This window comes from Chelonia mydas, chromosome 11 (assembly GCF_015237465.2).
Source record: "Chelonia mydas isolate rCheMyd1 chromosome 11, rCheMyd1.pri.v2, whole genome shotgun sequence".
Lineage (NCBI taxonomy): Eukaryota > Metazoa > Chordata > Testudines > Cheloniidae > Chelonia > Chelonia mydas.
In genome coordinates this window covers 10,898,901-10,914,571 of record NC_051251.2, presented here as the reverse complement: position 1 = coordinate 10,914,571, position 15,671 = coordinate 10,898,901, and the positions used below count along the sequence as shown (strand labels likewise).

Sequence of the window (15,671 nt, the reverse complement as noted above, 5' to 3'; positions counted from 1 at the left end):
ATCCAATTCTCAATGACGCCAATGGGAGCCTTTCCATTGTCTTCAATGGGAGGTGGCTCAATCCCTCAGAGAATACTTTCTAAAGTGTGCATCATGCCACACACCTTTTCAGTCAGTGGGCTCATATGTACCCTTACTTAGTGTACATGGGGTGATGCCCTCTTACAAGATATGCAGACAACGAGGCAAGGCTCTTGTGAATGCCTGCCTCATTCACTACAAACAATTATTTTACTCCAGTAATTTATTTTACTCTGCGGCTAATGTACCAAGCACAATACATCTTCGTTTCTCTCTCTCATGTGATTGAAGTTAAATAATGTTATACTTGGTAAAATGTATTACTCGTGTGTAAAATCCAATTTTCAAAGACTGAATTTCACCAGGAAACTCAAAAGGGACTTTCCCTGACTGAGGGAAACCAAGCCTGGAAAACATCAGCCTCAGAGTTTACATTTTCTGAAAGCTATGAATGACTGAAAACAGGAAATACAAATAAACTCCAGGTAAAAAACTCTCCATCCTACACTGCAGAAAGTATGCCTCTGTAACTGATCCCCTGATGGCCAAAATATCTGAGGTCTCTCTGTGTTTGAACGCCACATCAGGCACCATTTTATTTAACTGATCCTATTTGGATCAACAGTGAGATTTGAACTCAAGACCTTCACAACTAAAAAGAATGAATCTTTACTATCGGAGCTAACAGACTCCTAGCTGGAAGTAGCAATGGACTCCAACTGCTTATGCAGGCCAGCCACTAGAGGGGAACAAAAGATCACACTTTCCCATCACGGGTTATGTATACAGTTTGGAAAGGTCTCCCCATTGCTCTCTATTTTGCCCTTATTAGTGAATTTAATGCTGGTGACAACTGCCACATGGAAGTTCTGTACTTAGCCACCGCATGAGACCAACATGGGAATGCTCCTTGAAGGATTTTCAAAGTAAGTTCTCAAGTGCACAGACATGTCATCCCTCAAGAAGAAGTGAAGGATCCTTTTTACCTGCTCTTCATACAGAACTTAACAAAATATCTAACAAACAAAAATCTGTTTGCTCCCTCACCCGTGCACCAAACTGCACTAATTTAGAACAAAACCGCTGCCCTAGTACTGCTCGTCCTGATCAAATCACAGAGTACCATAAAAAAAAAATTAATGGGATGAGTTTGTATTTTATAAGGCCTGCCCACACTGCACTGCTAATGAGCTTCAACCTGTCCTGTAAGGACTGCTTTTAAAGCTGCACAGTAAATCCAGTCTCCAGCCTCTTCAACCCTTGGCCCCTCTGCTGGAACTGCCAGAGAGGTACCAATTAGAGCTAACTACCATGGCAGCTGTTTTGTAAGGAGTCTCCAGAGCATGTGCCCCTGGGAACCGGAAGGAAGATTTATTAATTCATTTAGAGTTCTGAAATCTGTTTGGGGGGTTGAGTTTTTGTTTTTGAAAGTAAGAAGTGAAATCTATTGTCCCAGTTCTTCACTCGCAGTAAGCATCAGAAGTAACTCCACTGAAGTCAGCAGGAGAGCACTAGACTCCTCTGTGTTTAGGATTCTGAGCCCTTTGCTCACATTGGGTTAATTGCTCAGCATTCGGAGTGCACGTCTCAAAACATTTTGGGCTTCACTGATTAAAAAGAAAAATATGGGCTGAGATTTTTCAGAGCCAACTGGGGGGATTTTGCCACACAGCTCCCACTACAAGTGAAGAGAACTGTGTGGCTAAATCACCTACTTGAAAAAACCTCTATCATGTAATTTATAGAGCTGGTTGGGGGAGGAATAAAGGGAACAGCACACCAGGAAAGTGTTTCTAAAGAGGGGGAAAGGGAATTTCAATAAAACCTCAATGAAGTTCCAAAACTGGAAACATTTCTACCAGCTCTAGATTTGTTCTCACCAGACCTTCTGTTTATGATTAAACTGAGATGATGTGCATCACCAGCTGCACCTTTGTGGATATTGACATCCAGGAGATATGAAGAGTACTCCCTTTCTGCCCTGCTCACCAGAATGGGAAGAAGAATATGGCTCCTAAGGCAGAGAAACAGCAGCAACAGTAATTTTGCAATCACCAGGTCCTCTGCAACAGGTTAATCGTATGCCTGAGTCAGCCCTGGAGAGAGGAGTGATCTGCTTGGAAGTGGATTTAACGTGAGTTAGGCTTTGAGACTTAGAGGAAGTGATTGTAATAATATTTTTTTCATTGTTTAATCCTAAAAACAGCTGGTCCAATTCTCCTCTCACTTCCACCAGTTCTGACTTCATCAGAGCTGACAGAGTGTGGGAAGGGAATCAGCCTTAAGTCCCTGCCCAGGCCACCAAACCACCATCAGGGAGTAACAACTTTCACTGCCCTAGCAACTGGGACTTGCTGCTGAATCTGTACCGCTTAATACACCCCAGGAGATGAGCGCTCAAGAGGTCATTTCTACATGATGTAAAGGGAATGGTGACATTATTTTAAATGTTACCAATGTCACCTGGGTTAAGAAAACGTAATGAACAGTATCTCCTATGTATGAGATACAGGCGATTTTAAAATCCATTCCGAATGGATTTTAATTTCAATTCAAGACATTAAATGCCCTTTAGCAGCATTTCCATTGACTTATCAGAGGCTCAGACTTATATTGTATGAAACTTAATAGAGCTCATGCTTCGGAGGGAAATACAGTGGGGGGGAATAATTAAGTGTAGGAAAAAATGTGTGGAGCTTATTTTATCCTTTGAGAAATATTGTCCAAGAGATTCCCCAGTTCCATTAGTTTGGTGATTATTTCTCCCCGCCCCCCCCCCCCCCTTTTTTTTTTTTTTTAGGGATTGTTTCACATGTGCCTCACCAAATTATTTGCACAAGAGAGATGCAGGGTAAAATGTTCAAAAGTGCCTAAAGGATTTAGGAGTCCATTGGGCCTTGACTTAAGTGCCCAAGGACTTAGGAATGTAACATATTACCAGCAGTCTAGACCTAATGGGCTAGATTTTCATGTTAGGAACCGAAATGAACCGGACAGATTTTTCAGAAGCGCTCAGCACACAGCTCTGCAGTCAACAGGAACAGCTGGATGCTTCAGAAAGGCCGGCCCCTTTCGTAGGTTCCTAAATATGGATTCAGGAGTCTAAATTTAGGCTCCTATTCTTGAAAGTCTTGACTCTGGGGCTTTTCAGACCTTCTCTATTATAAATTGCACAGTTGCCTCTACATTATGGTGGGGAGGTGAGAGTAATAGCTCTGGCTGAAACCATTCAGCTCCAAAGCAAAGCTGTGCGGGCCCATGCTAACGAACTGTGAATGAAACACCCCCTGCTGTGAGGAGGAAGGCTTCTGGGACAGCATATTTCTGTATGATCAGCACTGGAACATGGAACAGCCAGAACAACAAAGAGAAATAATACAAGAAAAGATGTAAGTCTGTTTAAATGAAGCAGGTTTTCACCCTTTCAGTGCAACGTTGAGATGGAAGAATCAAAGTGCAGCCAGATTTAGTCCACAAGGAACTCACCACTCACATAAATAAATATCTATTTCTTTCAAGATAACAGATTCCAACTGTGCCACTCTATACCTTAAAGCAGCACCCTGGAACCTGCATATTCCCCACTGTCATATAATTATGAGATGTTTTGTACAAAATACGACTTATGAGGTATCATTTTAAAAGTCTGACTCTGTTGAACATTAATATTCTGTTGGATTGTATGTGAGGCTATAAAGCATTGGTGTACATGTTACTGAAATATGTTGTGAGGTTGGGAACACCCACAACCAGCCTTTCAGGTAAAACAATGGAGTAGCCAGACATGTGCTGACGGCCCATTAAAGGGAATCTACTCTCCCAACAGCAAACCTAGAAGACTTTTCAGAGAGAGCACGTAGACAATGGAGACTGCTTGACCAATGGGGGCAGACCCTCATGTCACAGCAAAAGATGGTTCCAGCAAGCTGGAAGAAACTATAAAAGAAGGGAAGTGACATCATCATTCAGTCTCTCTCCCCCCACAACTCAACACCTGGAAACACATCTGGAGGACAAAAGACTGAACTGGGGGAGGGTGGTCCCAGGCTGAAAAAGAGTCTTAGCCTGTGTATTGAAGATCTGTGACCTGTTTGTACCATCTATCAAGGTGAGACATTTCTTGATTCAAATCCTGTTTAGTTTGTAGAACTCAGACTGTGAATTTATTTTTTATTTCTTAAGTAACCAACTTTGATCTCTATGCTTCCTACTTATAGTCATTTAAAATCTATCTTTCGGTAGTTAATAAATCTGTTTCGTATTTTACCTAGAGCAGTGTGTTTTGTTGGGGTGTTTGGGAAATCTCAGCTTAGTTTACAAAGGCGAGTGTGTGTCCTCTCCACATTGAGGCGGGGCAGACTGGGTAATGAACTTACAGTCGTCAGCCTCCTGACCAGTGCAAGACGGTACAGTACTGGGTGCAAGGCTGGGAGCTGGGGGGAATTAGCAGAAGCCTCTCTTTTGTTGGTTCATGAATGGCGGAAAGATCATTCATGTCCCCCTGCTTGTGAATGTCTGTGTAAGTGCAGCACCTGTCAGAGGTTTGTAGCTTGGCAACAGCATCACAGTGAGAGAAGGATACCCCAGCCTGGTTGGGCAGAGGGCTCAGTGATCCCACAGTCCAGGTTGCACCCCGGGACCCCGTCACACCAATACAAAGATTTATATAGGGATTAAGGTAGAAGTATATCACAGTAATCCAGGATCATGGCAAAGCTGAAGGCATGTTAGCTAATAGTTACAGAAATGAATCAAAACATTTGAATGCAATGATACACGCCCTGCCTGGATGGTTAAGAGGTGGCCTTCAGATTCACACTTCATAAAAGAGCACCTGACTGTTATTTACGGTTCCCCCATCCAAATTTTCAGATTAGCTGAACATCCTCTTGAGAGCTTTACAATGCAATTTGTTTCAGAAGGTTAAAAACCCTCCACTGTGCCTAAACTAACTTGAAAAATGAAAACCTAACCTTAGTCCTTGCTTACACTACAAACTTATGTTGGTATAATTAGATTGTTCAGGGGTGTAGAAAATCCACATCCCTGAGTGACATAGTTACCGACCTAACCCTCGCTGCAGATAGCGTTATGTCAAAAGGAGGGCTTCTCCCGCCAACACAGCTCTCAGGGAGGTGGAGTACCTATGCCAATGCATAGCAGCTTCACTAAGGGCTACAGCTGTGCAGCTGCAAGTGTAGACAAGCCCTTCGTGACTTGAAGCAGTGCACTTCCCTGCCCACTTATGCACCAAGTTTCAAAGCAAATCTAAGTTTTTATCCCCAGACTAGGCACAGGTTGATTAACTGGGTGCGTGAGCTGCATTGCCAGTGGTGGTCAATATATGCACCTGCTCTCACTGGACTGCACTAGTAGTATGGGGCTGCACTTGCCACGGAAGACTCTGTTCTGATACCATTACTCTGGCTGAGTAGCGCTTTACTCCACCATGGTCCAAATTACTTCAGTGGGGTTACTTGTGAAATAAGGTGCAAATCATCATGATTAAAGATATTAGTCCCTGGGGACCAGATTCTATCATTAGTAGCTAAGGAGATACAATTGGCCAAATATATCCCTGGCAAAATGCCATGGAACTACAGAATTATATCATGGTGGAGTTTGGCTCAATAGAACGTTAAAAAAATACTTCTATTTTCCTGTGGTCTCTTAATACTACGTCTATTAGTACTTTGGCTAGCTATGAAACTACAGTTAAAGCATCACTGCCATAATTCTGCCTCTACCAAAAGAACTTGCACAGAGTATATCCAGAATTCCTGTCCTTTCGATTTTTTATCTTCTCTCTTCTGAGACCAATGTGCATATATTTTAAATGAAGACACATTCACTTCTTCTAAGTTTCCCAAGGTCAAAACAAATAATGATGAGATGTCCTTTGCCTTTACTGCATGTTCTGCTAGAGTAATTTATCTCCTAATATTCGTAAGGTGACTCCATTAGCAAATTTAAGAAGTGCCTGGAGAAGACCTTTTAATCATGGAGATAATGTTTAGGATAGCTGTCTGTTGTTAATTAGTTTGCATGCCCACCCTCTGCTGCCGATGCCTGGAGAGGATTTTTGTGAGTGAGAATCTTTTACATCTTTGTAGGCTGGATTCTGCATGTATACACACCTATCTTTGGTAGGAATTTTCTGGATGTAAACAAGTCACACCACGTCTTCTATGCCCCAAATAAAAAAAGCTCTGTTTAAAAGGACTTATTCTAAGAGTAAACATGCTTTTTACTCCACTTTAGGCCAGGTGGGACAAATACTGGTAGGGACCAATAGGAGTAGAGTGATTGCACAACTGGGCCCCAGGTTCTTTTGACAATGTTACCCACATGGCCTCCTTAAAGAGACAGGCCTTGCAACTTGGATTTTGCTGGAAAAGAACGTTCTAGGGTGAAATCCCGGCTCCACTGAAGTCAACAGCAAAACTCCCATTGATTTGAACAGAGCCAGAATTTAAGTGCTAGTACCAGGATTTCAACCCTTGAGCCACGAACCCCCCAAGAGGGCTAAGATTTCGACCTTACAGCCAAAGACTGCTAATTGAGAACACGCTGCCTCCAGACCCTCCGTGGTGTTCAAATCTAGGTACATCAGAGCGAACGTCCCAGCTGACTGCAATTGCCAGGAAGGTGCATACGAAGAGACAGGAGCTACGCCATACTGGGCTATATAGATTAAAATCATGATCCTGAATTGTACCCATAAACAAATTGGCAGCCAGGGCAATCTGCATAACTGTAGTGTTATATGCATTGGACGCAGAATAAGTAAGCAGGCTACCACATTCTCCACTAGCAGAAGTATCTGGGTGGTCTTCAACTGTGCACCAAGTGATCTACTAAAATAGAGTGCCTCTCAGTAGTTCAACGTGCAGATAACACACAGCATGGAACATCATGGCAAGGCCTGCTCACAGCCTCCGAGACAACCCAAGATGTGCCAATCAAGCACCACCAACCTCAGGAGTCAACTTAAAATGTGCTCCAAATACTCTCTCATGGTCACTTTAGAGCACTCTGCTTGGACGAGTCCATAAAAGGAGCACAAAGGCAATGATCTGAGTCAAGATCCTGCATTTGCCCTGCTCAAGATGAAAATTCAAGTAATCCAACCCACCTCAATTTATTTTAAGAAAAATAATTAACATTAAAATACCAACAATGCTACAGCACTTTAGGTTTTCAAAGCCCTTTATCAACACAAACTAACCAGCTGTCACCACACCCCTGGGAAGTACACAACTTCTGTTGTCTCTATTCTGGCAGACTGGGGAAACTGAGGCAGATAGGCACCAGTGACTTACTCAAGGCTGCAAAGTGAAAAGTTAGAGGCAATGGGATTAGGACTCAGGAATACCTGGCTCTCAGTTACATGCTCAATCCACTAGATCCCCTGCAGTGGAAGCGGGACAAGGCACGGGATGAGCTGAATATGAGGCGACCGCTTTGTAAAATAATGAGTGTCCATAATATTCAACACATTAAGTTTTTCAACTGCAGTAAAAAAATAAAATAAAAGCTATCTCCAGCTCCTCACCTGTGTTCTGAACTTATGAACATTTCAAGCCAATTTTCTTTTAGGAGGGTCATTTTAAAAAAATCTGCATCTTGACATTCAGATTGTGTTTGTGAGAGAGACTGAGATGGAAATAACCCTCTTCTTATTTATAAACAGGAATTTGCATCAGACTACAGAATGGAAAATGCAAACTCACATGGTGCGTGGAACATCACTAGTACAGACGAATGCTCCTTTATAAACTTGTCAAAGTCTTCATCCGTCAGATGATAAACAGCATTCTCCTCATCTGCCCAGGGAGTCTCCGGGGCCTGTGGCTGAGGTGGCTGGGGACTACAAAACAAAACATACACAGCTGAGAGGAAGCTCTTCTGTGTTAAATAGCAATCATTTCAGCCAACCAGATTGCAGGAAATCAATCTGATTGTGCAAACACCAACGCATGACACACTAACCCCACCAAATGGAGTTCTGTAATTGGTTCCACCCTGAGCTGATAAGCACTGAAAACCAGATAAGGGGAGGGGGGGAATCCATCATGAGCAGAAGCTCGTAAAGACGGTGGAAATAGAAGGGGTAGAGCAGGGAGATAAACAGAAATGCTTTGTTATTTCATTAGAATATAAAATGCACTTTTTTAAACTACTTTTTTAGCCAGCTCAGCAGAATGCTACCTGTTCTCCCAGCATTAGCCCCATTGCAGATGAAAGGAAAGCGGCAAATGTAAAACAGCCAGTCTAACAAATAGCCTCAGAACGCAGGTTGCTGGATTTAGCACTCCTATACAGAGGTAAAGTGATGGGGGTAGTCTCAGGACTTTGAGCCAAGACTCTGTCTCTAGTGATCTATGGCCCCCATCTGAGTAGCTCCCAAATACTTATGGATCTATCCTCAACACCTCTGTGAGATAATACCGGCGCACCTTACAACTGGGCATTTATGCTCTGATTCAGCAAGGGACTCTGACACATATTAACCTCAAATACGTGACAAGTCCCACAGACTTCACTGGGATGCTCACTTGCTTCGAGTTAGGCACATGCCTACGAACTCTGCCGAAGCAGAGTCACAGAGATTATGTGACTGCTCAGGGACACACACAAAGCCTATGGCGGAGCTGGGAACTGAACCCACATTTCATGAGTTCCAGTCCAATGCCTCACCCTGGAGATTATCCTTCTTCCCCTCCATAAACGTACACAAGAGATAGAAGGTGGCAGATGGCAGTTTATCATACTGGTGACTACGTCAGCAGGAAGATCCCAATGGAAAAAGGTTAGAAGCTGCTATATGCAAATGAGACAACAATATGGGCATACTCAAAAGAAGACCTGGAGGAAATAGTAAACCAGCAGTGTGATCAGCTAAGCAGTCATGAGATGAAAACCAGCATCATTAAGACAGAGGGCATGTGGGTCAGTAAATATGCCACTGGAAAACTGGATAAAGAGATTAAAGGAATACAACTTAATCAGACTCATCAGGTCGAGTGCTTTGGTGGCTGGATTACGGAAGACAGAGTTTGAACGTGAGATACAGTCCAGCCTGGGGAATGCTAGAAGAGCGTGAAATAACATCTCAGGTGTTATGTCTGACTAGCGTATGCCACTGAGACTGAAAGCCCAGCTGCATAGAACGGTGGTGCACTCCACAATGCTGCGGAAGCATGGGCAGTAAAGAGACAGCAGATGATGGAGTAATGGGAAGAAGGAAAAGTGACAGAAGTTGGAAGATGCAAAGAGCGGTACTAATTTGACATTTATTAAAACGCTGTTGATAATACGGTAGACTCAAACACAGGAACATTTGGATCCAGACTTTATTGATGTTATAACCAGCTGAATTAAAAACATGGAACCAAACATCCTTAAAAACTTTAGCAAAGTTCAGATCTGGCTCATCTCTGATGGAAGCAGATTGCTATTTTTGATTAAAATGCATTACTGTTTCAGCTGCCTGGCACATGCAATGGGAAGTGGAGGATATAACTCATTTATCTTGTCTTGCTGTCATTTCTAGACAAAAAGATGGTTTAGTAACAGTAAAAAAGAGACAGACAGAGGTAGTGGATTTTGCCTACATATGTGGAGAGATATGACCCAAGAATACCAAATATTACAGAGTAAGTTGGGATGCACCATGTCCTTTTTTTAGATCCTAGTAGTATCTAAGAACCTCAAATCAAGAATCAGGGCCCAACTGTGCGCGGCACTGTGCAGACAAATGAAGATGACAATGCCTGCCCAGAGAGTTCACAATGTAATTTGTAGAGAGAGCCCAACAGGAGGACAAAACAGACAAAAGGGGGGGCGGTGGGCGAGGAGCTTCAGGAAACTGTAAAACAAAGGGTTTATCAGAAAACCACTTGCCTAAACAGTGCTAGATGGGAGAGATTTGTAGGGTCCTGGCAGAAGTAGGGTTTAAAGAGGGATTTTTTTTTTTTTTTTTAAGAGAATCACATGGTGGTTTTAAGAATTTTAAGAATTTAAGAATACTGGGGAGTTTTTGTTCCCCATTAGCGGGCAGAATTTTACCTGGTCTGCGAGAGGATCTGGCAGTTTAATTAATGAAGGCACTAGCTTAGCTTGTCAGCTCTCTGGGACAAACACTGTCTTGGTGTTCTGTGTTTGTACAGTGCCTAGCACAATGGGGTCCAAGTTCATGATTGGGGGTCTTAGATGCTGCAATAATAAAAATCATTAGCAACAGCAACCTAAGGAAATAACGAACATAAGGAAAGCAGTGTTGGAGGCCCATATAATCTATTTTAGGACCTAATTAGTAAGTTAGGGAGGAGGAGTTACACATGGCTGGCTCACTTAAAATCCTGTGTGCAAGTTAGTAAGGCTAGATAGCAGCAGAGAAGACACCTCAGTGCTTGGCTGAAATCTCATCTAAGCATCTGGGGCATGTTAAGGGGCAAGGCAAACCTAGTGGCTAAAAACAGTGGATGACAGAAGTCTGGAAGGGTTATCAAGGGCTATTTAAATGAAGAACTAGGGACGAGGGGAGTACTGTAATTCGGCAGTGGAGTGTCTGAGTGGGGCCCAACAGGAGGTAAAAAGAAACCAGTGAGAGGAGCTAAGAACCTACTAAGACAGTTTGCATCTGGACCAATGCAGCTGAAAAAAGCGGAGCTTAGGAACCGAGCGTTAGAGAGAGAGAAAGAAAGAGGAAGAGATGGATTCAGTAATCAGTTGCGAGGAGATGGGCCTGGTGATAGTTACTAGGGAGGGGAGCCTGAGTGGGCAACATCACTGAAGATCATTTATATAATGCCATTAATAAGACAGATGCATTGTATCATCAGGATAGGAAAGGCTGCAGGAGAAGTGCTACAGCACTAGATGTACAGGATAGCATCAAATGTATTAACCACGCAGCGTGCAGGGGGAGACTGTATGACTGCTGTTCCTCTACATCCTCATAAAAATGTCTTAAGGCTCAATAAGATAGCAGTCCGCTCTCTCTGGGTGTCTATTAGAAAGATAAGACAGGTCAAATATCTGCAGATTGATGAGGTAGAAGCCTCCAGAGTAAGAAACTGAAGTCTGGAGTAGGAAAGATGCTGGAATCCTCCAAACTATTAAATCCTATCCTGAGGGAAAACAACTACCCTGGCCGACTCAATCCTTCTTCCCCCTCCCCTCCCCCCCGGCGCTTCGTGACCCCAAAAATCAAATTACTGTTTCCCCCCACCAGCATTTAGGACAGGCGACTGAATGGCCAAAAACTGAAAGCAAAATTTTTGAGAAAAGGGGCGGGGGCAAGGCAACCCCTTGGAGGATATATTTATATTTCACAATTTTATTGATATTTTCTACGGCTCACAAGTCTTTGCCGGATTCTCAGTATACGTGATGGCTTGACCAACCACCAGCCACAACTGACATTCTGGTAAGGACACATCCCGGCTGTTCTGCACTGTCAGAATACAGAATGGCCTGTACCAAAGTAGCTCCCTAATGTGAGAGATTCTGTTGCAGTGGCTTTCTTTAACCTCAAACCATCTTATTTCAGAAGTTATACACACAAACACACACACACACACCCTCACTCATGCTTGAGGCAATTAAAGCAGGGAAATTTGGACTCAGGTCTGAGCATTCCCGACATCTGGAGCTAGGATATTAGAACCAAGAGCTGGTGTGGGCACATGTATAGGGTACACATGTTCACCGATTGCTTCACCCCATTTCTGTTTCATAAAGGAAGCCACTTTCCTCTCTCTCTTTCTCCACTTACAGACATAGCCTAAGAAACAGATATTGCAAAGAGCAGGATCAACCTGAGGTGAGTTATTTGCTGAGAGTTTTCAATTACATATGTGCTGTATATTTAAAATACGTATGTCTTGAAGCTGTTTAATTACACTTTTAAGCCCTGGCCACAGCATTTGGCTACTTGTACTGCAGATTGCTCTGTGTAATTTCATGTTGAGCATGTGATAGGCTCACACTATATACAATTTTAATTGCAACATCAATTACTGGCAAAATCCAAGTGTTTTTAATCTCTACATGTGATTTTTTAAAAATTATATTGATTACAAAAGAGGGGCAAGAAAGCTTCTGCACAGATTGTCTTTTGAGAAACTATTAAGCATGTAGTGAAAATTAAGTGAGGACAAACAGCTGTCTTTAGCCAAAGCCCACAGTGGCTTGTTAACGGAGATCATCATTGGAAAGAGCTTGCAGCTGTTCTGCTTTGCTTCCAGTAGCAGTGTTCACAAGTTGTCATGGCACTCATATAAAAGCACTGCACATTACAGGGATTATCTGGATGTAATGTGGGCAGACTGAAAAAGCACCAAACGTCTAAGGTTTCACATGTGGTAGCCAGGTGATAACCCACATCCTTCCAGGCCTGAAAGGCATAAAAGGTACAGGTGATGAAGTCATATATCCTTGCTCTAAGGGAGCTGCTGTCTTACTCATTCAATGTTGATGACTTCATGGACCGAAAGAGGCTTACAGACCAAAGCCAAACTTCTCTTTGATTCACACGGTAGGGCTCAAGCCAACCTCAGCATCCTACGCTCCCTAATGCAGATTTCCCATTGATGTGAATGGGCATGCTGCCAAGGCTCCGTTCTGCGATACCAGCATAGTGAAGTATCAGCAAGTCCAGGCCAAATGGCCTACTGCTGTGAATGCCCCAAGGCCCCCACACCTCAAGTGTAGCGAACAGATGAAGGGGAGCGAACGAAGAGGGAGGCGCAGATTTTCTATTCAGGAATCGACCAAGATTTGGAGAATATGGTGCTGGAGAACATACTGGATGAGGGAAGGCAAAGGGAAAAGCGCTGACTGTCTCAAATTTTGATAAAATCCATGGGCTAGGTCCTCAGCTGCTGTAAACTGGTGTTCTAGTCTATTCTATGTAGGTTCTTGTGTCTTCCTCATCACCACAGTATCTGTGCGACGTCCAGCAGCTCCACTGACATCACTGAAGCTACGCCAGCATACACTAGCTGAAGATCTAGCCAAAACGTGTGTTTAAAAAATTTATAGTGACTCAACTATGCTTCCCACAAAGCTCCAACAAGCCAAAAAATATTTAGCATGATATAAGCACTGCCACTAGCAAGGCAGAAAACCCAATATCCATCATAGGGATCGTGGCCTCATTTTTCAAAAGTGACTAGTGATTTGGGGTGCCTTGACTTTTGGTGACCAACAGGAGACACCTTAAAGGGGTCCGTCGTTTTCAAAAGTGCTGAGGCACCCAGCTTCTGAAAATCAGGCCCCTTGAAAATGTGAGCCTAAATTTTCAAGTATTTTGGATGTTTCCATTTTTAGTGACCAACTTGAGACACCTTTTTAACTGGAATTGAAACCCAAAGATCAGCACACTTTTTGTCTGCAGCAGACAGGTCACAGACAGCCTTATGCTAGCAACACACTGCAACTGTAAAACACAAGGCATGCATGCTGAAAACAAACATGAATCAGAGTTAACCTGTAATAGTTCAGTCAACATCAGTGGTGTGGTTTTATTCGGTCTTTGGAGAGGAGGAAGTGTGGGAGGGAGGAAGGGGACTGGATTGTTTTGTACAGTACATAAAGTTCAATGCCTTACTTTTGCAGCCACTCTGCTATATCCTTCGCAGTAGCCCCATAGTTCTCATAGTGGAACAGGAACTTTCCTTTCCTATTAATGCAACAAAATGTGATTTAGTCCCCGTGCTGGAAAATAAGGAGGAACATGAAATTATGATTTAACATATGATTTCTAAAGAAGAAGTAAAAAGGACTGACTCAAAGTAGCAGATGGTAGGGTATCCTCGGACATTGTATTCTTCCTTTATCTTTTCAAATTCAGCTGAGTGGACGTTCATCCCTGCAAGTACCTGCAAGATCAGATCAGAACAGAACCATTTGTTTCTTTGCCCTCCTGCTATTCCCAATAATACAGGACATCACTGCAAATTCAAAACAAGAAACAAACTGCCCAGACTAACAGTCCTGGACAGACTTTGATTGCGCTCATTTTACTGCAAAGCCACAGAGACATCACTGAAGTCAGTGGAATTACTCCGGTTTTGCTTTGATGGACGAGAGATCAGAGCCTGGCCTACTATATACAGCTTGTAAAGAAACATTCCAGTTAGCTTATTGCTTTTCCTTGTTTTCTGCTACAATTACTCATATTTATATGCACCATCTAATAGAAGTACCCAAAGGGGACTTGTTCTATAGAATTACTGATGCCATCTCCATATATTTACATTTCAAGTGGCAGGATGAACAGGTTTATTCTGTTTCTTAAGTACCACAGCTCAGGAAGCATGCAGACATTAGCCAGGATACAAGCAGTTCTAGCCCCACGTCTTTGGCTTCCACTTGGGCAGCCAGTTTAAAGTCTCACCTAAAGGCCAGAAAACCCAATTGCTTGAGCAGTGGCTTTGTCGTTTAAAAAGGCACTCGGGGGAGGGGGGGGTGTATAAATCAACATTGCTGCAATTTAAAAATAGAGCTCACTTTCATTTTATGCAACAGGAAAGGAGTCCTTCCTCAGAGGCTTCCAGAAATGGGTTTGGGCTCTGAGCTGCACGAATCTCTTTAAACAAACAAAGCCACCCTCATCCATCCTCACTTTGAATCACAGAAACGTAGGGCTGGGAGGGACCACAAGAGATCATCTAGTCCAGCCCCCTGTGCTGAGGCTGGAGTAAGTATACATCCATTATAACCAATGCCTGGCAAGGGGGTGGCCTGCCTTTTGATACCAAGTATCCATGATGTCTAGAAACAACTCACAGTGCTTACATGCTTCATAAATGTTAACTCAGCCTCACAATTCCCCTGTGAGGCAGGTGAGCATGATACCCATTCTACAGATGGGGAAACTGAGGCACAGAGACACCAGTGAGTCAGTGACAAAAAATGGACACTAGGACTCAGGAGTTCCTGGCTCACAATTCTGTGCCCTAACCAACAGGCCATACTACCCCTCAAGTACTTTCAAAACACGGGAGAGTAGTGGATGGGACTGACTATGCATTTCTGTGGGTATGGGACTTACACAGAGGTCACCTCACAACCTGGAGATAAAATTCCAAGATTTACTCCATTTTAATGGCATTGACGGTTTAAATCATTTTAGCACCAGGGGCTTAATCCAAACCCCTCTGAAAACAGGATTTTCTCTTTCCAGCTGAAATACCACATCAGAATTTAATACCAGTTTCCTGACTGCAGCAAACTGCATGGACTAAATGTGCTCAGAGCCAGCTGGAAATAAATCTTCAGTACAAAATCCTCACATGAAGGTCAGTCAGCCTTTACTCAGAATGTACTGGAGAGTTACAAAAGGAGACATTTTTGTCTCTTTTCCTCCACACCTACTCCAGCGAACTCAAAGAGGCAGATTAAAGGAGCAGGCCTTACATCAGCCTTCTGTTCATTTTACTTTTATACATTTTCTTTGAACCACCAATGACTAATTTTACTTGATCCCTACAGGTACTGGACCTGATTCTCCATGCCTTGTATCTCATGTTGTCATTTACACACATGCAGAGTAAGTGTAACAAGCTACCAAATCATAATGGTAACTTTGCATGATATAAATGACTATACAGGCCAAAGGAGTGGAGAATCAGGCTGAT

General features: G+C 43.0%; 1 protein-coding gene across 1 annotated transcript in view; it reads right to left on the bottom strand.

The window, feature by feature from the left end:
- PDIA5 (protein disulfide isomerase family A member 5) overlaps positions 1-15,671 on the bottom strand; it is a 119,004-nt gene that overhangs the window by 51,596 nt on the left and 51,737 nt on the right. Inside the window, exons 9-11 of the mRNA XM_037912015.2 lie at positions 13,819-13,910; positions 13,640-13,711; positions 7,755-7,891 (exon numbers count right to left, since the gene is read on the bottom strand). Of these exons, the coding sequence (XP_037767943.2) occupies positions 7,755-7,891; positions 13,640-13,711; positions 13,819-13,910 (301 nt within the window). The remainder of the gene's footprint in view (positions 1-7,754; positions 7,892-13,639; positions 13,712-13,818; positions 13,911-15,671) is intronic.